This window comes from Octopus bimaculoides, chromosome 2, assembly GCF_001194135.2.
Source record: "Octopus bimaculoides isolate UCB-OBI-ISO-001 chromosome 2, ASM119413v2, whole genome shotgun sequence".
In the NCBI taxonomy this organism is placed as follows: Eukaryota; Metazoa; Mollusca; class Cephalopoda; order Octopoda; family Octopodidae; genus Octopus; species Octopus bimaculoides.
Window position 1 is genome coordinate 162,080,784 of NC_068982.1, and position 16,746 is coordinate 162,097,529.

At 35.4% G+C, this 16,746-nt stretch overlaps 1 protein-coding gene across 7 annotated transcripts in view; it reads left to right on the forward strand.

Annotated features, from left to right (window-relative positions):
• The window catches only part of LOC106875262 (kalirin), a 551,716-nt gene that overhangs the window by 341,813 nt on the left and 193,157 nt on the right, over window positions 1–16,746 (forward strand). For all 7 annotated transcript variants that reach the window (XM_052965684.1, XM_052965687.1, XM_052965686.1 and 4 more), the window contains one exon: window positions 15,264–15,519. In XM_052965684.1, coding sequence (XP_052821644.1) covers window positions 15,264–15,519 — 256 coding nt within the window. The remainder of the gene's footprint in view (window positions 1–15,263; window positions 15,520–16,746) is intronic.

A 16,746-nucleotide genomic window follows, 5' to 3' on the forward strand; every position in this document is an offset into this window, starting at 1 on the left:
GCCACATTTGTAATATGTCTTTTCTTCTACATTTTTTCGTGCAGCTGAAGATTGCTCTTCATATTGCATTTAAGGTAATGCTCACATTACTTAAATAAATTGAAGTAGCATGAAATGTGCGTACTGCAATCACTTTTGAAATCCGTGTTGCTTATTATTTGATATATATATATATAGATTTAGATATACAACTATAGATGTACACACACACATATGCATACATACACGTGTATATTTGTGTGTATATGTACATATGTGCATGAATGCACACACACATGCAAACTCAAAACTCACTCCTATTCTTTTACCAGTTTCAATCATTGATTAGCAACCATACTGACACATTGTCTTCAAGAATTTTGTCAGTCAGATCAACCCAGTACTGTTCCTTTTTGACAAGTCACTATGTTATGGGACATAAAATAGCACAATATTGACAACACCAGTTCTAGATTACTTACACACAGACGTGTGTGCATGTGTGCACACACACATATATTCACATATATAGACCCACATTACACACACACACACACACACACACACACACATATATATACAAACGTGTGTGTGTATGTATATATGTATGTGTGAATACACATTCACACATCATACATATTATCATTGCTTTTACATCTGTTTTTTTGCTTGCTGACATGATGATAGTGTGTGTGTGTGTATGTGTGTGTGTGTGTGTGTGTGTGTGTGCATTTGTTATTATTTCATATCTTTTCTTTCTCTTTCTCTTTAATAATTATTGTTATATATTTATATATTGTTACACTCCAAGAATTGAACTCCTTTACTACCTGTTACCATAGTGCTGAAAGACAACTAAAGTTTTTAGAAAGAAATAAATATTCACCCAAATTCCATTATATCCATTCAACACTAACACTCTCAGCCCATATTTCTTGTTCTTTACACATATCTTCATTCCCTCGTGTTTAAGCTCAAATTGCAAATGGTGATGGTGAGCGGGGTGGTTAAGATTATAAAGGGATTCTATGTTGTAGCATTTCTTTCTCATTCACTCATTCTGCTATACTAAAACAGTGGTGGCAGATAAATAGTAGAACTCCTGTAGCAAACAGCTGCTACATCCAGGTATAAATAGACATTATACAACCAGCAGACCATTCTTCACTCAGACATTGAAACTATCAGCTTGCTTTGCTAATTTCCCTCTTCTCATCATACTAAGAAAATTTTCTAAACACTGCTGCCTTAGTGTCAGGAGTTGTCATCGCTGTTGTAATAGTTCAATTCTAATGTATACGTGGTATAAGTTTTTTTATTCAGTCTCTGTCTGACATTTTTACTTCGTCTTACTGTTCACTCCAGTGAATGTGCTTGTCCCATTATAGATCTGTATTTAACACATTCATATCGATTATATTTTATTGACTTTGTCAAATATTTGCTTCTGCCTGTGTTGATAGTAACAGACTGATTGATTTGTGATGCTCCTTGTGGTCAGCTGCTAAATTAAAAAGAAAACTTTCTCCAGAAAATGGACTTAAAAAGAAAAGAGAGAGAGATCTCTACAGATGCAGCTATGAGTGGGATGACATTTTTCTCTTCTTGAATTATCACTTGGCAAACAACTTTGTGTTGGACTACACTGGAATCTATTCTCGGATATTTAATTGATTTCACAAAAAGAGGATGACTGTCTAATATTTGGGAATGTTGCTTTTTCGATTATTACATTGGAAACAAAAAGTGCGAGACAAAAGAGCTGAGAGCTATGATGGCACCGATAGCAATGTCTTGGTATGTTATTTTATGGATTTCATTAATGAAATGTTTGCATTGATACTAAAGGATTTAAATCTAAGGATTTAAATATGAAATTTACTTTAATCTAGGGAAAACATATTTATAATTTAGGTTTGCATAACTCTTTAAAAACTTTTGAAAGTTTGATATTTTCATTATTGTTCTTGTAGTTACAGAAAACTGTCAAACTAAATGCTTAGATATTTACCATCATATTCTGATTTCAACAGAGACTTGGGTTTAATTTGCCCAGAGTTAGCTTTACCCACTCCACAAATGTGTGGGGTTTGATTCATATTAGAAATTATTATCACCACCACCATCATTATTGTCTGAAATAGGATATAGTTGTATAGTGTTAATTTCTCTGTGTCGAAAGTGGAAGTTTTTTTTCTGTTCTGTTTTTTCCTAAAACACAGTTCCATATCATTTACAGTCTTACGGTTTCATTGCTTTAAAGAAAGTTATTATTTTAAGCTGTGACAACTTTACTTTTATTTCCTCCCAAGTTGTTAATAAAATAAGTAGAAGTGAAGTATTGATATTCATCAAAATCAGTAAAAAATTATTGCTTTCTCCCTACATTGAAACAATATTAGCATCTGGCATCTAAAATGTTATCAGGTACTCACACTCCATCACAGTTAGGCAATGCGACCAGTGTAACTTACATGTCAGTTTTCTATAAAGGTGGGAAAGAGCTATGTTTGTGGGAAAACTCTTAGCATCAACAAGAACCAACTAGCTGGTCTGTTCCAGAGGCTTTTCAATTCCACTGCTGAAAGATCTCTAGAAGGGCTTTGAACTAGGAACTTTAGATATCTTCCAGAAATCCCTAACCTGAAACTGCAGTAGATGGGCAGCATTGCAAGTTTGAGATAGCTCTATAGGCACATAAGTGCCACCCGCTGGGACCGTCTCAGATGTGTGCTACATGATGAAACTATTTTGCTTGTGCTCATTCAGTGACATAGCATTGCTAATTTGCAGTGTTAGGTCACACAGCAGTTGTTTTTAGGACAAACTCTTACTGCTTTCCATTAACCAAGAACAAGCAGTCTACCTTTGTCTGGTGGCTATGGGGAAAACTTTTATGTCATGGACATTATTGAAAGGACTGAGGATAAACATTTTCCTCATCAGCTAAACTTTTATCAACATTGGCTTCTAATCCTTCTTGAAGAGGCAGGTACTATTTTCCTTAAATTTGTTGAAAGGTGAGTGAGGGTAGTGAGCATAGCTCTAGTGAATGGGGCTGTTAGATTCAGGAGAACAGCTCGGAGAGGGCACACACTTTGGTAGCCTAGAGAATCCTGAATCAGTGGAGTTCTTTGATCAAGGCCTTTGTGACAGTCGTGCTCATGGGACTGCCTCATGTATGTGTATATTGTATATACTGTTCATTTGTTTGGAGTTTTGTTCCCCCCTCCTCCATTTCATTCATTTTCTATTTAAACCCTCTTGTGTGTCCCTGTAATGCTTACTGGTCTGCCATCTTTGTGACAAAAATAAAGAGATTTCTTATCATCATCATTAACGCTAATTCTATTCTACAGAAATATGATAATTATTTCTGCATTACCTTATCTCTTTTTGAAGAAAATTCAATATAAAAAGAAAACATAGTTTATTTTTCTTTATCATTCTATTGTTATATATATATATATATATATATATATATATATATTTGTGTGTAATTTATAGTTATATTAATTATTGATAATGTCTAAAGCCAGATTTTTAAAAAAAGTATTGTGGAGTGGCAAAAGCAGCAACCAAGAATTCACCATGTGTGTGTGTGTGTGTGGACTGTTGTAGACACATTTTAATTATCATAACTACTGGAGAATAGGTTTAGAGTTACATATTGGTGTATGCTGTATAGTCAATAAGATTTTGATTCAATTACATTTTAATCGTCATTAATTCAATATCATTAATTGATATTTTGAATATATTTTTATTGACAAACAAATTTCCTTTTATATACACACATATTTATATAAAGGGTAGGGTATATATCTTTATATATTAAGAGAGAGACAAATAGAAAGATGTTTATTTCTTTCTATGAAAACACACTAGCCCGAGCAAGAATGGGTTAGGAAAAGTTTGGACATTATTTATTACTTCTGCTGGTTATGAAAGTTTTCTGTTTGAGTGAAGGGTAGATTGCGTGATTCTTGTGTAATAAGTGCAAGGTTGCTTGGCAACAAAATATTGGCATTGAATGAAAGGATATTGCAAAAGGTGAAAGAAAATGAGGTGAGCATTCTGTGTTGGATGTGTAGTGTTACTGTGTCTGAACAACAGAGGGAGGTAAGAGAGAAACTGAGTATAACAGGAATCAGTTTTAATGTATAAGAAAGAAGACTGAGCTGGTATAGTCATGTAATACGTATGAAGGATAACAGTTGAGCAAAGACGTACTGAGTGATTAAAGTGGATGGAAGCTGCAGAAGAGGACAACTGTTGGAAAGACCAACTCCTAGTTAAAAGAATCTTCAAAAACATTTTGTTTTTATGCTTTTGACTGTTGTGAGCCTAAATGAGACCCCTTCTTCTTTTACCTAATTACTAACTGGTTACCAAAACAAACAGAAAAAAAATAAATGTTCACTTCACGATCATGTAGCTCCAACTTTGATCCTGTTACACAGTTTATTGGACAAGTATCTTCTACCATAGTTTCCAGTTGACCAATACCATATGAGTGAAATTTAGTAGATGGATAATGTGCTGAAGCCCATTGGTTGTGTGTTTGAATATATGTGTGTATGTGTGTGCATACATGCGTACCCACATGCATGCATGCACACATGCGTGCATGTGCACACACACACATGTAAGTATGTATGTATGTCATTATTCAGTTGTTATTTCAAGATTTCTTGCAAATAGAGAAAGAACTGGTTTCTAACCTAGATCCAAGGTTCCTTCATTGGAATTTATATGTGCAGATTTGTATGTTTTCTTTTATGTATGTCTTCTCATGCATATACTTGTATTTCTATACATGCTCATATATACTTAAATGATATGTGTGTGTGTGTGTGTGAAAATGAATGAAAACACAAAAGCTGATTCAATGGTACAGGGTGGATACAATTTGTTTCACATAATTATGCTATATTGCAGAACCATATTCATCAGACTTTTAGTTTCTTTTAGAGAAGTGGTTATCAATCGGGCTCCATATAAGATTTTTTTGTTATCAAAATTTAGGTGCAATAAATTGCTTATACTTCTACAATGCACTAAATATTTTAACCTTTTTACTGTACATTTCCAAATATTATTTAATTGTAAAAATATAATGGGACTTTCTAGACATTGGATGGCTATGAGGGTCCGCCCAAGTGAAATAGGAATAAAAAGAATCCATTGGTAAAAGATGTGTCTTTAAAATGTCCTTTTTCCACTCCAGTTTACTCCAGAACAGACAAAAGAAGACAGTCTGTTAGAGGCTAAAAGATTGAGGAATGTGATTATGCAGTATAACGTAATTGGATGAAACAAATTTTAGCTACCCTAAGGTTTTTGAATCCTAACTTTTGATTCTGTTGAATCATGGGTTCTCAACCTATAGACCACTTTGATAACTATTTTATTTTGGTGGAACCCCCCCCCCCCACATAGCCATTCGATGTTTAAAAACTAGCTTTATGGATGCTTCTTCCAAATTCCTATTTTGTTTTTCACACATTGACTTCTTGTAGGACGAACTATGTAAAATGTTAGAGAAGGAAGCCTAGCTGTTTCATTTGCAATACAAATCAATACATACAACAAAACTTATTCAAGGGCTCTTCAAATACTATTGTGAAACCCCAATTTACTATTTTGTTTTGTGAAACCCCAATTTACTATTTTGTTTTGTGAACCCCTCCCTCAAATCTTATATGGACCCCAGTTGAGAAACACTGAGTTAAATTAAAACTCTAACAAATTGGTATTCAGTATTATTGTCTCGTATATCAACACATTTCAGTTATTCACACATACTCTGACATGCTGCTGGTAATTCACTCTGTTGCTATTCAGTTTCTCACTTGATGCAGCCATCCAGACAACAATGGACTTTAAAGCTTTTCGCCTGAAAGACTACTTCAAGAGGGAAACCTTGACTAGTGACATTAAATCACCAATGTCATTCAAATGAATATATATCATGTATACTCTTTCTGTTGTTTATGAAACACATGTACACACACATAGATATGTATACATACACTCAACAAGCCTTTAGTTAAAAAAATATCTGTGTTTGGGCAGATGGATGGCAGTCTACTTTGTGGAATTTGTTTATGTTTGTTTATGATCCAAGTTCAGATATCACCCAGGCAGACATTGCTTTACCTCCTTCCTAGATCAATTAAATAAGTTTCCAGACCCCATTACATTTGACATTATTAACTGACTAAAACCTTCAAAGGCAGCACCAAGTGACTGAAAAAATGAACACAATAAAAGAATGATATTTTTGAAATTTTATGTAATCAACTCTTTGTAAGAGACTTGTTTCTAATATCCAATAATCTATATCGGTAAGTAATATGGAAGCCATGTCAGCCATTTACCTTCATCCTCTTCCCACTACCACCCACTGTTGTTCTATAAATATTGTCGCAGAATCAATGGACTCTCTGTTTACAGACTTCAGTTTTTTTATTTATTTATTTATTTATTTATTTATATTTACTTTTATTTTTGAGAAATAACAAAAGAAACAGTTGAGCCTAGAAATTCTTTTGAGAAATAAATCTCATAAAGAGAGAGAGTGAGCAAAAGTGAGATAGATATTGAGTGAGTGAGTGAGTGAGTGAGTGAGTGAGAGCAAGTTAGAATGAATGAGCAAGATGGAGAGATAGAATGGAAGAGACAGCAACAAATTGAAAGAGAAAAAAAGACGAGGAAAGAGAGAGAGAGAGAGAGAGATACTGAGAAGAATGTGTGTGTGTGTGTGTAGAAAGAGATACAGTAAGAATATTCCTGCAATGTTGATATGTTGGTTAACATCACTTGTGTGCTAATAGGTTTCCTACATAAAGTACTTATTATGATTATCTTTCTTGTAATTTCATTAGTAAGGCTTCAGGCTGGGATTATATCTTTGGCCAATCATTTCCTGACTTCAAGTTAGGACAGAGTTTTTGTTCAACAAAATAGTTTCTGCAACTGCTTGAAACTGTGGACAACACTGTGTGTGTGTGTGTGTGTGTATGTGTGTGTGCGTGCGTGCATGTGTTTGTGTATGTGTGCACGTGCATGCAAGAAAAAGAGAGAGAGAGAAGGTGGGGAGTCAGAGAGAAAGAGACTATGTTCTTGTGTGTGAATATTATACTCCCTCACATATCTTTCACAAATGAATTGGCTTCTCTGTTCTGCTTTGCCAACCAGCTCATTCTGTCAATGATTATGATGATGATGATGATGGAGATCATACTCTCTTCACAACCCTTTCATATATTTTATTCAGTTGAATTTTTTTTTTTTTCATGTTTTGATACTAAATACTTCTAGATCTTTATAAAGTCAACATTTCTACCACACAAATATCATCATTATTATTAGTAGTAGTAGTATAGGTGGTGGTGGTGGCAGTGGCAGCAGTAGTAGTAGTAGTAGCAGTAGCAGCAGTAGTAATAGCAGAAGCAACAGCAGCAGTTTTTGGAAAACAAAACCTTGAGCTCATGCTATTGACTTGGGCCAACCAAAGCCTTGTGAGTGGATTTGGTGGGCAGAAACTGAAAGAAGCCTGTTTGTGTGTGTTTGTTTTATTGTCTCCTGATTTTGACATTGTGTGATAGTTGTAATGTTTTTCATGTCTAATCTTCTGCGGAAATATGTCCCGCCATAGAGAAATATTAACTTACTTGGGGACAGGTGAGGGTTGGTGACAAGATAGGCATCCAACCATAGAAATCCTATCTCAATGAATTCCATCCAGTCCATGTGATCATGGAAAGTGGACATTAAAATGATGATTAATATCTGTCTGTCTATAAGTATAGATGTGTGTGTACACATACGTATGCATGAAAAAGTACGATAAGCACAAGCTGCAGTTCCTTACATACGTTTTGTTCCTTATATATGTTTTGCTATTAGTGGACGTTCGTAGTGCAGTTAGATACAGATGCAGATCTCCAACAGTTCATCAAAGGAACACTTTATTAGATTATGTTGACACAGGAGATAATGTAATAGGGTGATGAACTATTGGAAATCTACATCTGCATCTTACTGCACTATGAACAGCCACTGCAGAAGATGCAAATAGTTACAATGGCAAAACATACATAAGGAACAAATAGTATAGACTGCATCTTGTGTTTATTATAATTTTTCCTATATTTGCTCTGTATATCATAACCAGCAATACCACTAAGTACAATAATAACCACACCATTTAACTGGAAGTAGACTGGATAATGATACTCTATGTGGATTTCTTTTGTGGACCATTGTTAACCCTTTTTACTAGATATAACTGTAACCTGATAATGCCTCTTATGTTATTTTAATAGTGTATTAATCCTTCCTGCTTTCTAAACTCTTTGACAAAACTTTCTTCCTTAGAAATGCAGTGTCCTTCTCCTGCCCATTTTAACACCTTCCTATTCAGTACTTCTTTTACAGAAATTTCAAGTTAAGCTTCAAGTGAACTGATATTGCCACTATAGAAGAGTCCTATCGTTACTGTCCAGCATGACCCACACTCTTCCTTTAATCTGAAATTGTTATATAACACATTTAACTAACTGCTACTGAGTAATAAATACTTCGTTATTTATCCTCAACCTCTTGTTTTTTATCAGTCTTGGCCCAGTTTGGCCTCTATATAGAAACTTCACTCAATTTATATTACTGAAGCATAATTCATATTACGCTTCACTCATTTTATATTACTAATGTTTGTAAGATACGTATATCACAGGCCCAAATCTCATGTTAGTGTGGGACACAGCAACCCTACCTTTTTATATTTGGGATTGACAGACTCAACAGAGCACTGAACAGAATGACTTGCAATATGTTTTTAGATTTCTTTGTATTCTGGATATAAACTGGGGCCATGTTGACCTTACATTCTTCAAGAGTCAAGTACCAATACTAGTTAATTGCTGTGGTTGATATAATTACCTATATTCAACCCTGTAACTTATGTTAATGTTAGAATATATTATTTTGTTACATTTCATACAATTTGACATAAATCTATTCATATTATTACAGTGGGTAGAATAGAGACATAGAAAGAATTATGTAGTAGATGTTTAAGCCACAAGTTAACTTCAATTGAAGACCTATTAATCAAAGGCATTCTGGCCATGATTATCCTGTCTTTCTAGACGTATATGTTGGTCTATATTATTCATATGCTGTTTTCTTTCCCATGATTGTAAGGTATTATTTGTAGATTTGTATTGTGCATAGCATCGCAAGCAGCATAGCAGCTCTCTGATTGGCTTGTACTACAGGATATAGAAACTACTGGAGTTGTGTCTAGTCAAGAGTTAATATTTTCTCATGACCCACTTACTTGAACCATATATTATTTTCTCAGTCAGTTTGGTTTTCTTTGTTCTTTCTTTTTGCTGCTTAAACCATGAGTTCTTCTCCCAGCCAATGTGGCTTACTTCTCTTCTTATAACAGGCAGCAATTATTTCAATTAGATTTTCTGTAAAGACTAAAGCAACAATGAAACAGAACATTTTTCTTCTTTGTAGAAAGATCTCCACACAAATTGGCTCATTTGGGTGTGTGTGGGTTTCTTTTATTGTCAATCATTGGATTGTGGCCAAGCTGGAGTGGTGCCATTAGGGAATATTTTGTTGATTATATCACAGCCCAGTACTTTGGTAGTTATTTTATCAATCTTGAAAAGAAAGAAAAAAGAGGCAACTTGACCTTGGCATAAAGTAACTAGAAAAGAACTAATTTTACTAAGTCATTACAAACAGTTATACTTATGTATATATTATACCATAGATATATTAATACTACAAAACACTTGTAACTAATATTTCCTCTAGATTTTTGCTTTAGCTATGTGCAGAAATTTACTTTTTTCCAAATTTCATTTTCATTTGTAAAATGTGTACATCCATAACATCTCCAAGAAGAATTACTCTCTGACCTTGCTAACTATTGCCCTATTGCACTTATTTCTAATACATCTAAGGCAAGGGTCACCAAACTATGGTCCATGAGGTCAGTTCATCCGGCCCGCCACCATACTGTACCTTTTGTGTAAGTACCTGCAATGAGAGTTCATTTGCCTCTGGTATGGCATCAGTGTTTGGAACAACTTATGTCTGTGAGCAAACATTTTCAAAATTGAAATATGTGAAGTCAGCACATCGAACAAAGTTGACTGATGAACATTTGAAAGCAATTCTCTTGATTGGATGCAGAATTTCTAAAGCAAATATTAATGATATCTTAAGCGCTAAACACCAGTTTCACAAATCTCACTAACTTTTTTTGCTGCCTAGTTTGTGAGATTCGGATATGTGCACACTGGATGTGATATGACTATCTTATTGCTAACATCGCCTTCTTTGATAACTATTTGGTAAGTAAATATGTTGGTTGTCTATATTTGTTGTTTATTGACTGTATTGTACTGAACAAAATGGTTATGCAGCCTGCGTCCGTCATTCTCTCAGTTATCTGGCCCGCTGTGAAAGTTTGGTGACCCCCTGATCTAAGGTAATGGAATCAGCCATTAAAAATGTTTCCAATACTCTCTCTCTCTCTCTCTCTCTCTCTCTCTCATATGCCACCAACGTGATTTTCATAAAGCCTGATCCACTGTTGACCTACTCTCATCTGTCACCTATCCAAAGGGCTCTTGTTGGAGGGGGTTAGTGAAAGAAATATTGTCATCCCCAGCATCAGTAAAGAGTTTTCATGATGTCTCATGCAAAGCTCCTTTTAAAACTTCCTGCGTTTGGGCTCCATCTGTACCTTATCTCTTGGATCAGTAGCTTCCTATTAGATTGCATTGTTGCTGCATATTTCTATCGCTCATTCTATCAATTCTCCTTTACCCCAGAGTTTGCTCTCTTCCTTTTACGTATCAGTAACTTACTGCCTCATCAAACAACTTCCATTCTTATGCAGATGATATTACTTTTCATTATCCTCAACATTCTCTAACCATGTATTATCCACTTGCAACCTAATCACAACATACCAAACTCATTGGTTCCATAAACAGATTTTGAAAGCATCTTTCACTAGGTATATGCAAGTCTTGTCTCTTTCAATAGTAAGGAAAAATCTGCTTTTATCAAGGAAACAGCATTGTACCACATTTCCTTGTCATCATAAGTAGCACTCAGTTCAAGTCCTCAGAATCACTCCAGTTGTTAGGTCTCGCTATCTTGTGATTCCCTCTTGGCAAAAAGCACATCCTTAACATTAGTAAGACTGCATTTCATTAACTGGCTCTTTCTCATAAGGGCTAGAAGATATTTTAGTCCTTAATGAAGTGGGACAGTGTTGCTGACATATGCACAAACATCTTAGACCGTACCCAGAAAAGAGCCATTTGATTGATTGGCATAAAGTCACTCAAAAGCATGCTCCAGCCTCAGTTCTTCAGAATTGCTATCTCTGTACACAAAGGACCCAACAAGTTAGGAAAGCATATGGTTTGTTCTCACTACATAGCACTGTGGGCGGGTGTCTTCAACTATTTCCACAGGCTGACCAATGCTTTATGAGTGGAATTTGTCAATAGAAACTGTACGACATCAACTGATATTGATGGGGGGGGGGGGAATTGTGTGTGTGTCTTTGTAAGGCTGGTCATGTTAGTTACTCGAGGTTATATGAACGAAAGCAAGCTAATAATAGATCATCACCACCTGAAAGAGTTACCCACGTTCTAAACATTACTTGTCTGTAGGCAGTCTAGAAATACTTATGTTTGTACACAACACCAATTGTCATCATTCTACGTTGCATTAAACTGAGAAGAGATATATGTAGCAGTTGTGATTGAAGCTACAAAGCATCAATTAAAACAAAATTATGTTGTAACTCATTGATAAGCAATAGTCATAATCATTATTTAGTTGACTTCCATCATCATATTTGTGTGTGTGTGTGTGTGTGTGTGTGTCTGTGTGTGTGTGTGTGTGTGTGATTACTGCATATACAAATCCTACCAGACCAAAACTTGACATTCAAACTTACTCAGTTGATAAAAAAGTTTAATGAACTACGCCCCACCCTACAAAATTTGCCAAATTACCCCCTCTCTGCACTCATGTATTGAAAGTTAGGACTTCTGGTCATTAGGGTGTGTAACTTTGTGTGTTACAAACATTTTGTACATGTGTCTGTCTATACAGATTCATTTACATACTGACATATGTGTGCATGTGGGAGTGTTTGCAGTTTTTTGCTTTAATCCCAGAATAAAATGTATTAAATTTTGACATCCAGACCTAAAGTAAGAGTATTAAATGTTTGAATATCTCTCTCTCTCTCTTCCTCTTTCCCTCTCTTCCTCTCTCTCAGCATTATCCCCCGCCCAGCTGCTGCCCACCCTGCTTATGGCATGTTCCCAAACATTAAGTAGAGTTAGTGAAAATACACATCACCATAAATCTCACACTATTGGTTAATTCTGGCTGTCAGCCGAAATATGTAAATATTGGCTTACACGATCAATACCATTAAGTCTCTTCATAACATTACACTGACAATACTTAGAGTTGTCACACAGCTATACTACAGTGTGTAGTGAGGTGGGGTGATTTGGCTGGGTTTCTGTTGTTTAGTCCCTCATCAGACCTGATCCAGCAGCCATTAACAGTGACCTTCATGTCTTTGATTCAGTTGTAGTGTATGTAAGTAGGATAACATCATTTAACCCTTTTCATAAAGTCGCACCTGAAACTGTACCTAGTTCTTTGATACAAACTTCCTATTTTAAATTGATCTTAATTAAATATTGCCATCAAAATTTCCTGCTAATTTATGTTCCGAGCACCAGCTTAATAATGTCAAAATTAATGTTGTAAGTTCTTCATAGCTTTCAAACTCATTGAAACAAAGGCAATGTATTTCAACAGAAATATGGTAACAAAGGGGTTAATGTGTCCTTCCTTGTTTTTATTTTCAATAAAGTATCATCTGAAGGAGATTTGGCTCTGTGTGTGTGTGTGTGTGTGTGTGTGTGTGTACATATATATATATCTCTCTCTCTCTCTCACACACACACAAAATAACTGTCATCACATTTGTACATAGTCTTTGTTTCTTCAGTAAATTGTAACTACAAATAAGAAACACTACTACAATCGAAGAATATATTGAAAATAAAGTTGCAGTTTTAAAAATGTATTTTGCTACAATGGTAAAGGAAAACTTAGTAGATATCAGTGTGTAAGTGTATGCATGTATGTGTACATTATGTTTATGTAAAATATGTTTGTTTACATATGCCTATGTACACTGCTTTGTATATATGTTTCTATTTATGTGTGTGTGTGTGTGTACATTTATGTCTGTGTGAAATTGTGGGTTTATTTTGTTAATTACTTTATGCTCTCCATTTAAAATTGAGAAGACTAACTTCATATACGCAAAGAAACCATGTATCGTGCAATTGTTCCTAGAGGAAAATAATCTTTTATTTTTTTTTGTGGTTAATGTTGTGTAACTATAACTTAAACAACCGTCAGACATCTGAAGGAATTGTAAATGTACCATTATTGTATCTTATATCATCTATTGTATAAGATTTAGTGCCAGCTGTCAAATGTTATTGTTTTTTTTTTATAGAGATGTCTCTATTCAAAGATGACATTGTTAAGTGGTTCTTATGTTAATCAAGACATGCAGGTCACTTTGACATGACACAGATAATTGGGAGAATTGTTACACACACACACACACACACACACACACACACACACACAAACTTACATACAATATAAAGGTAATACTTTTGATAAGAACATAAAACCATGCAAGTATTTCAATTGTTATCTGTGAATTTACTTTGTTTGAGAGAAAAGTTAGACATAAGAGGAATCAGATGTAGCATGCAGGAGAGAAGAATGGTTTGGTCATTTAGTGCATATGAATGGGGACAACTGTATAAAAAAGTGCCAATCATTTAAAGTGGGAGGGAGACCCAGACAGACATGGGATGAAATAGTGAGGGCCAGTTTCAATATGTTAAGCTTCACAGAGATGACAGTGGACTGAGATGTTTTGTAATGTTAGGTTCTTGAAAAGACCTTCCCACCTCAGCAAAACTGAGTTCAGGCAGTGCTGTGTATTATGTGTTCCCCAGCCAAGCATTACATTAAATCTTTCTACACCAATGAAGCAACTGTTTATTTCTCTACTCCACTTCTCCTGTAGCCCAGTGACACTTTGTCCCCTCTCTCTCTCCCAACTGTGTCATTGCTATCCTATTATTCCTTTACATACCCATGTTCACCACTCACTCCATTCCTTTTCTTCTCCCATCTTCTACTCTTGTTTCACACTCTTGTGAATTCCTTGTTCATTTATCCTGTCCAGTACTCCTATTACATTCCACTTGCATTCACCTCTTTGTACCTTGAAAGTACATCTTGGCACATCTTCACTGCCATCTTTCCACCTCCACTCTCTCTCACCTTCCACCTACTCCGCTGACCGGGTTAGCAATGTATCTCCTCTAGAGCAAGACACCAGTTTCTGTCTCACTTTCATAGTTTAACCTCTCATTACCCCACCAAAAAACCACTCCCCCTCTCAGTCAAGGGGATCTTTGTCTTACAATTTACTTGGTGACTTCACCAGTGCTGGCACCATGTAAGAAGCATCCAGTATCAGTATACTTTATAAAGTGGCTGGCATTTGGAAGGACACCCTGTTGTAGAAACCATATGAAAGCAGACAGCAGAGCTTGGCACAATACTCTAGCTCACCAGCTCCTATCAAACTATCCAACTTGTGTGAGCATGAAAAACAGACATTAAATGATGGCAAGGACATGTGTAATAATGTGAGAGTTGAGTAGATTCAAAGTCCCATACCTATTTTATGTGACAACTTTTTGTTAAATCACATTTTAAACACAACCATAGTATATCAATAAACATTATAGTGTTTGACTATATTTTAATATTTAAGACACATTATGGAGTGTTGGTAGTAATGGTTCACTAAAGGATCACTACAGGTTAAAACACCAAATTTATATATTCAGAACATGACATTTGCCAGTCATTGTTAGTCATTTGACTGACTCGTTGCTTGCTAAAAGTTTGTATGATCATGACCAACGTGGAACAACACAGCAACAACAAGACCAAATTTAGGAGTTCTTGTGATTCTTAGAAACATGTTAAGGTTTATATATTTTAAGTATTTATTGAAAGTGATTTTTAAAATTTAATTAATCTTTATTTATTTATTTGTTTATTTATTTATTTATTTATTTATTTATTTATTGCAGTGTTCTTCAGATGTTACAGTTGTCATTGTTGACTATTCAGCTACATCTACATGGGACCTGAGTGTTCAGAAGGGTCAACAAGTAGAACTAATAGATGTTTGCCCTCCTGGACAGCCGGATTGGTGCCTTGTGCGTACATTACCTACTGAGGTGAAAGAGCCTTGTCAAGGTCTTGTTCCAATGTCTGCACTTAAACCGGTTCCAATTTTGAAAGTATCATCTGCTGCAGGGACGCGCACAAGTGCTGACTTAGATGGTAAGTTACTTTTGCTGGTTTTCTTTCTTTCCAACTAAATGTGTGTGCGTGTGTGCATGCATATACGAGAGAGAGAGAGAGAGAGAGAGAGAGATTGTAGTAAAATGTCATTAACAGATACACAAACAATTCTTGTGGCATTAAAATTACAAATGAAGATTTCATCCATAATTTGAAACATTTTCTCACCAGAGTTCTATGTTTAAGACATGAGGAATTATGTATATTATTTACATTTGACGGATATTTGTCCTCGTCTTGTTATGAAGAAAAGAGAGGATGAAACCAATAAACTGTCCACAGTCTGTCTACCCTATGTGAAAGGCCTCTCCAAAAAGATACAAAAGATATGCGGCCCATATGACATCAGGACAGTATTCAAGAGTAATACAACACTTTGCAGATATCTCCTTCGAGTAAAACCACCAATAGAAGAGAATATGACCAAAGACTGCATGTACTCCATCTCATGCAGCTGTGGTAGGTTATACAAAGGTGAAACATGTCACCCCCTCAAAATAAGAGTAGACGAACATCGCAAAGCTGTGACATGAGGAGATATTGATAAATCGGGTATAGCTGATCATGTGTGGAAAAATGGAGACCACCTCCCCCTGTGAGATGAAGTTAAAATAATAGGCAGAGAACACCACTGGAAAATATGAAAACTAAAAGAAGCAGCACATATGCTAGGACACAACAACCTCCTAAGCAGCCCAGTGCAGATATGAGTAGCATATGGGAACCGGTATTAAGGAAGGATAGGAAAATATTCGATTTATAAGCCCTAAAATTCACTCCATAATTGCCTGTGGGCATTTGGCATAGTGGTTAAGAGCGTGGGCTACTAATCCCAAGATTCCAAGTTTGATTCCAGGCAGTGACCTGAATAATAATAATGAAAACAACAACATCAAAAAATACCTTAGGAATGAGAACCCAGGTTCAAAATTTCAGCCAAAACATTGTGTTAACAACAAACAAGTTGAGGACAGATATCCGTCAAATGTAAATAATGAATTTTCTCACCATCTACTGATGGGACTTAATCATTTATGAATATATACATACATGTGTGTTTTTTCGTGTGTGTGTGTGTGTATGCATCAGCCAAACATGGTCAATGCTCCTGTACCAATGCCCACTGATTGGCTCCTGTACCAGTGCCATGCAAAAAGCAATTAGTAATAAAATTAATAATTAACAATTTTGCCGGGTAGCTCAGTA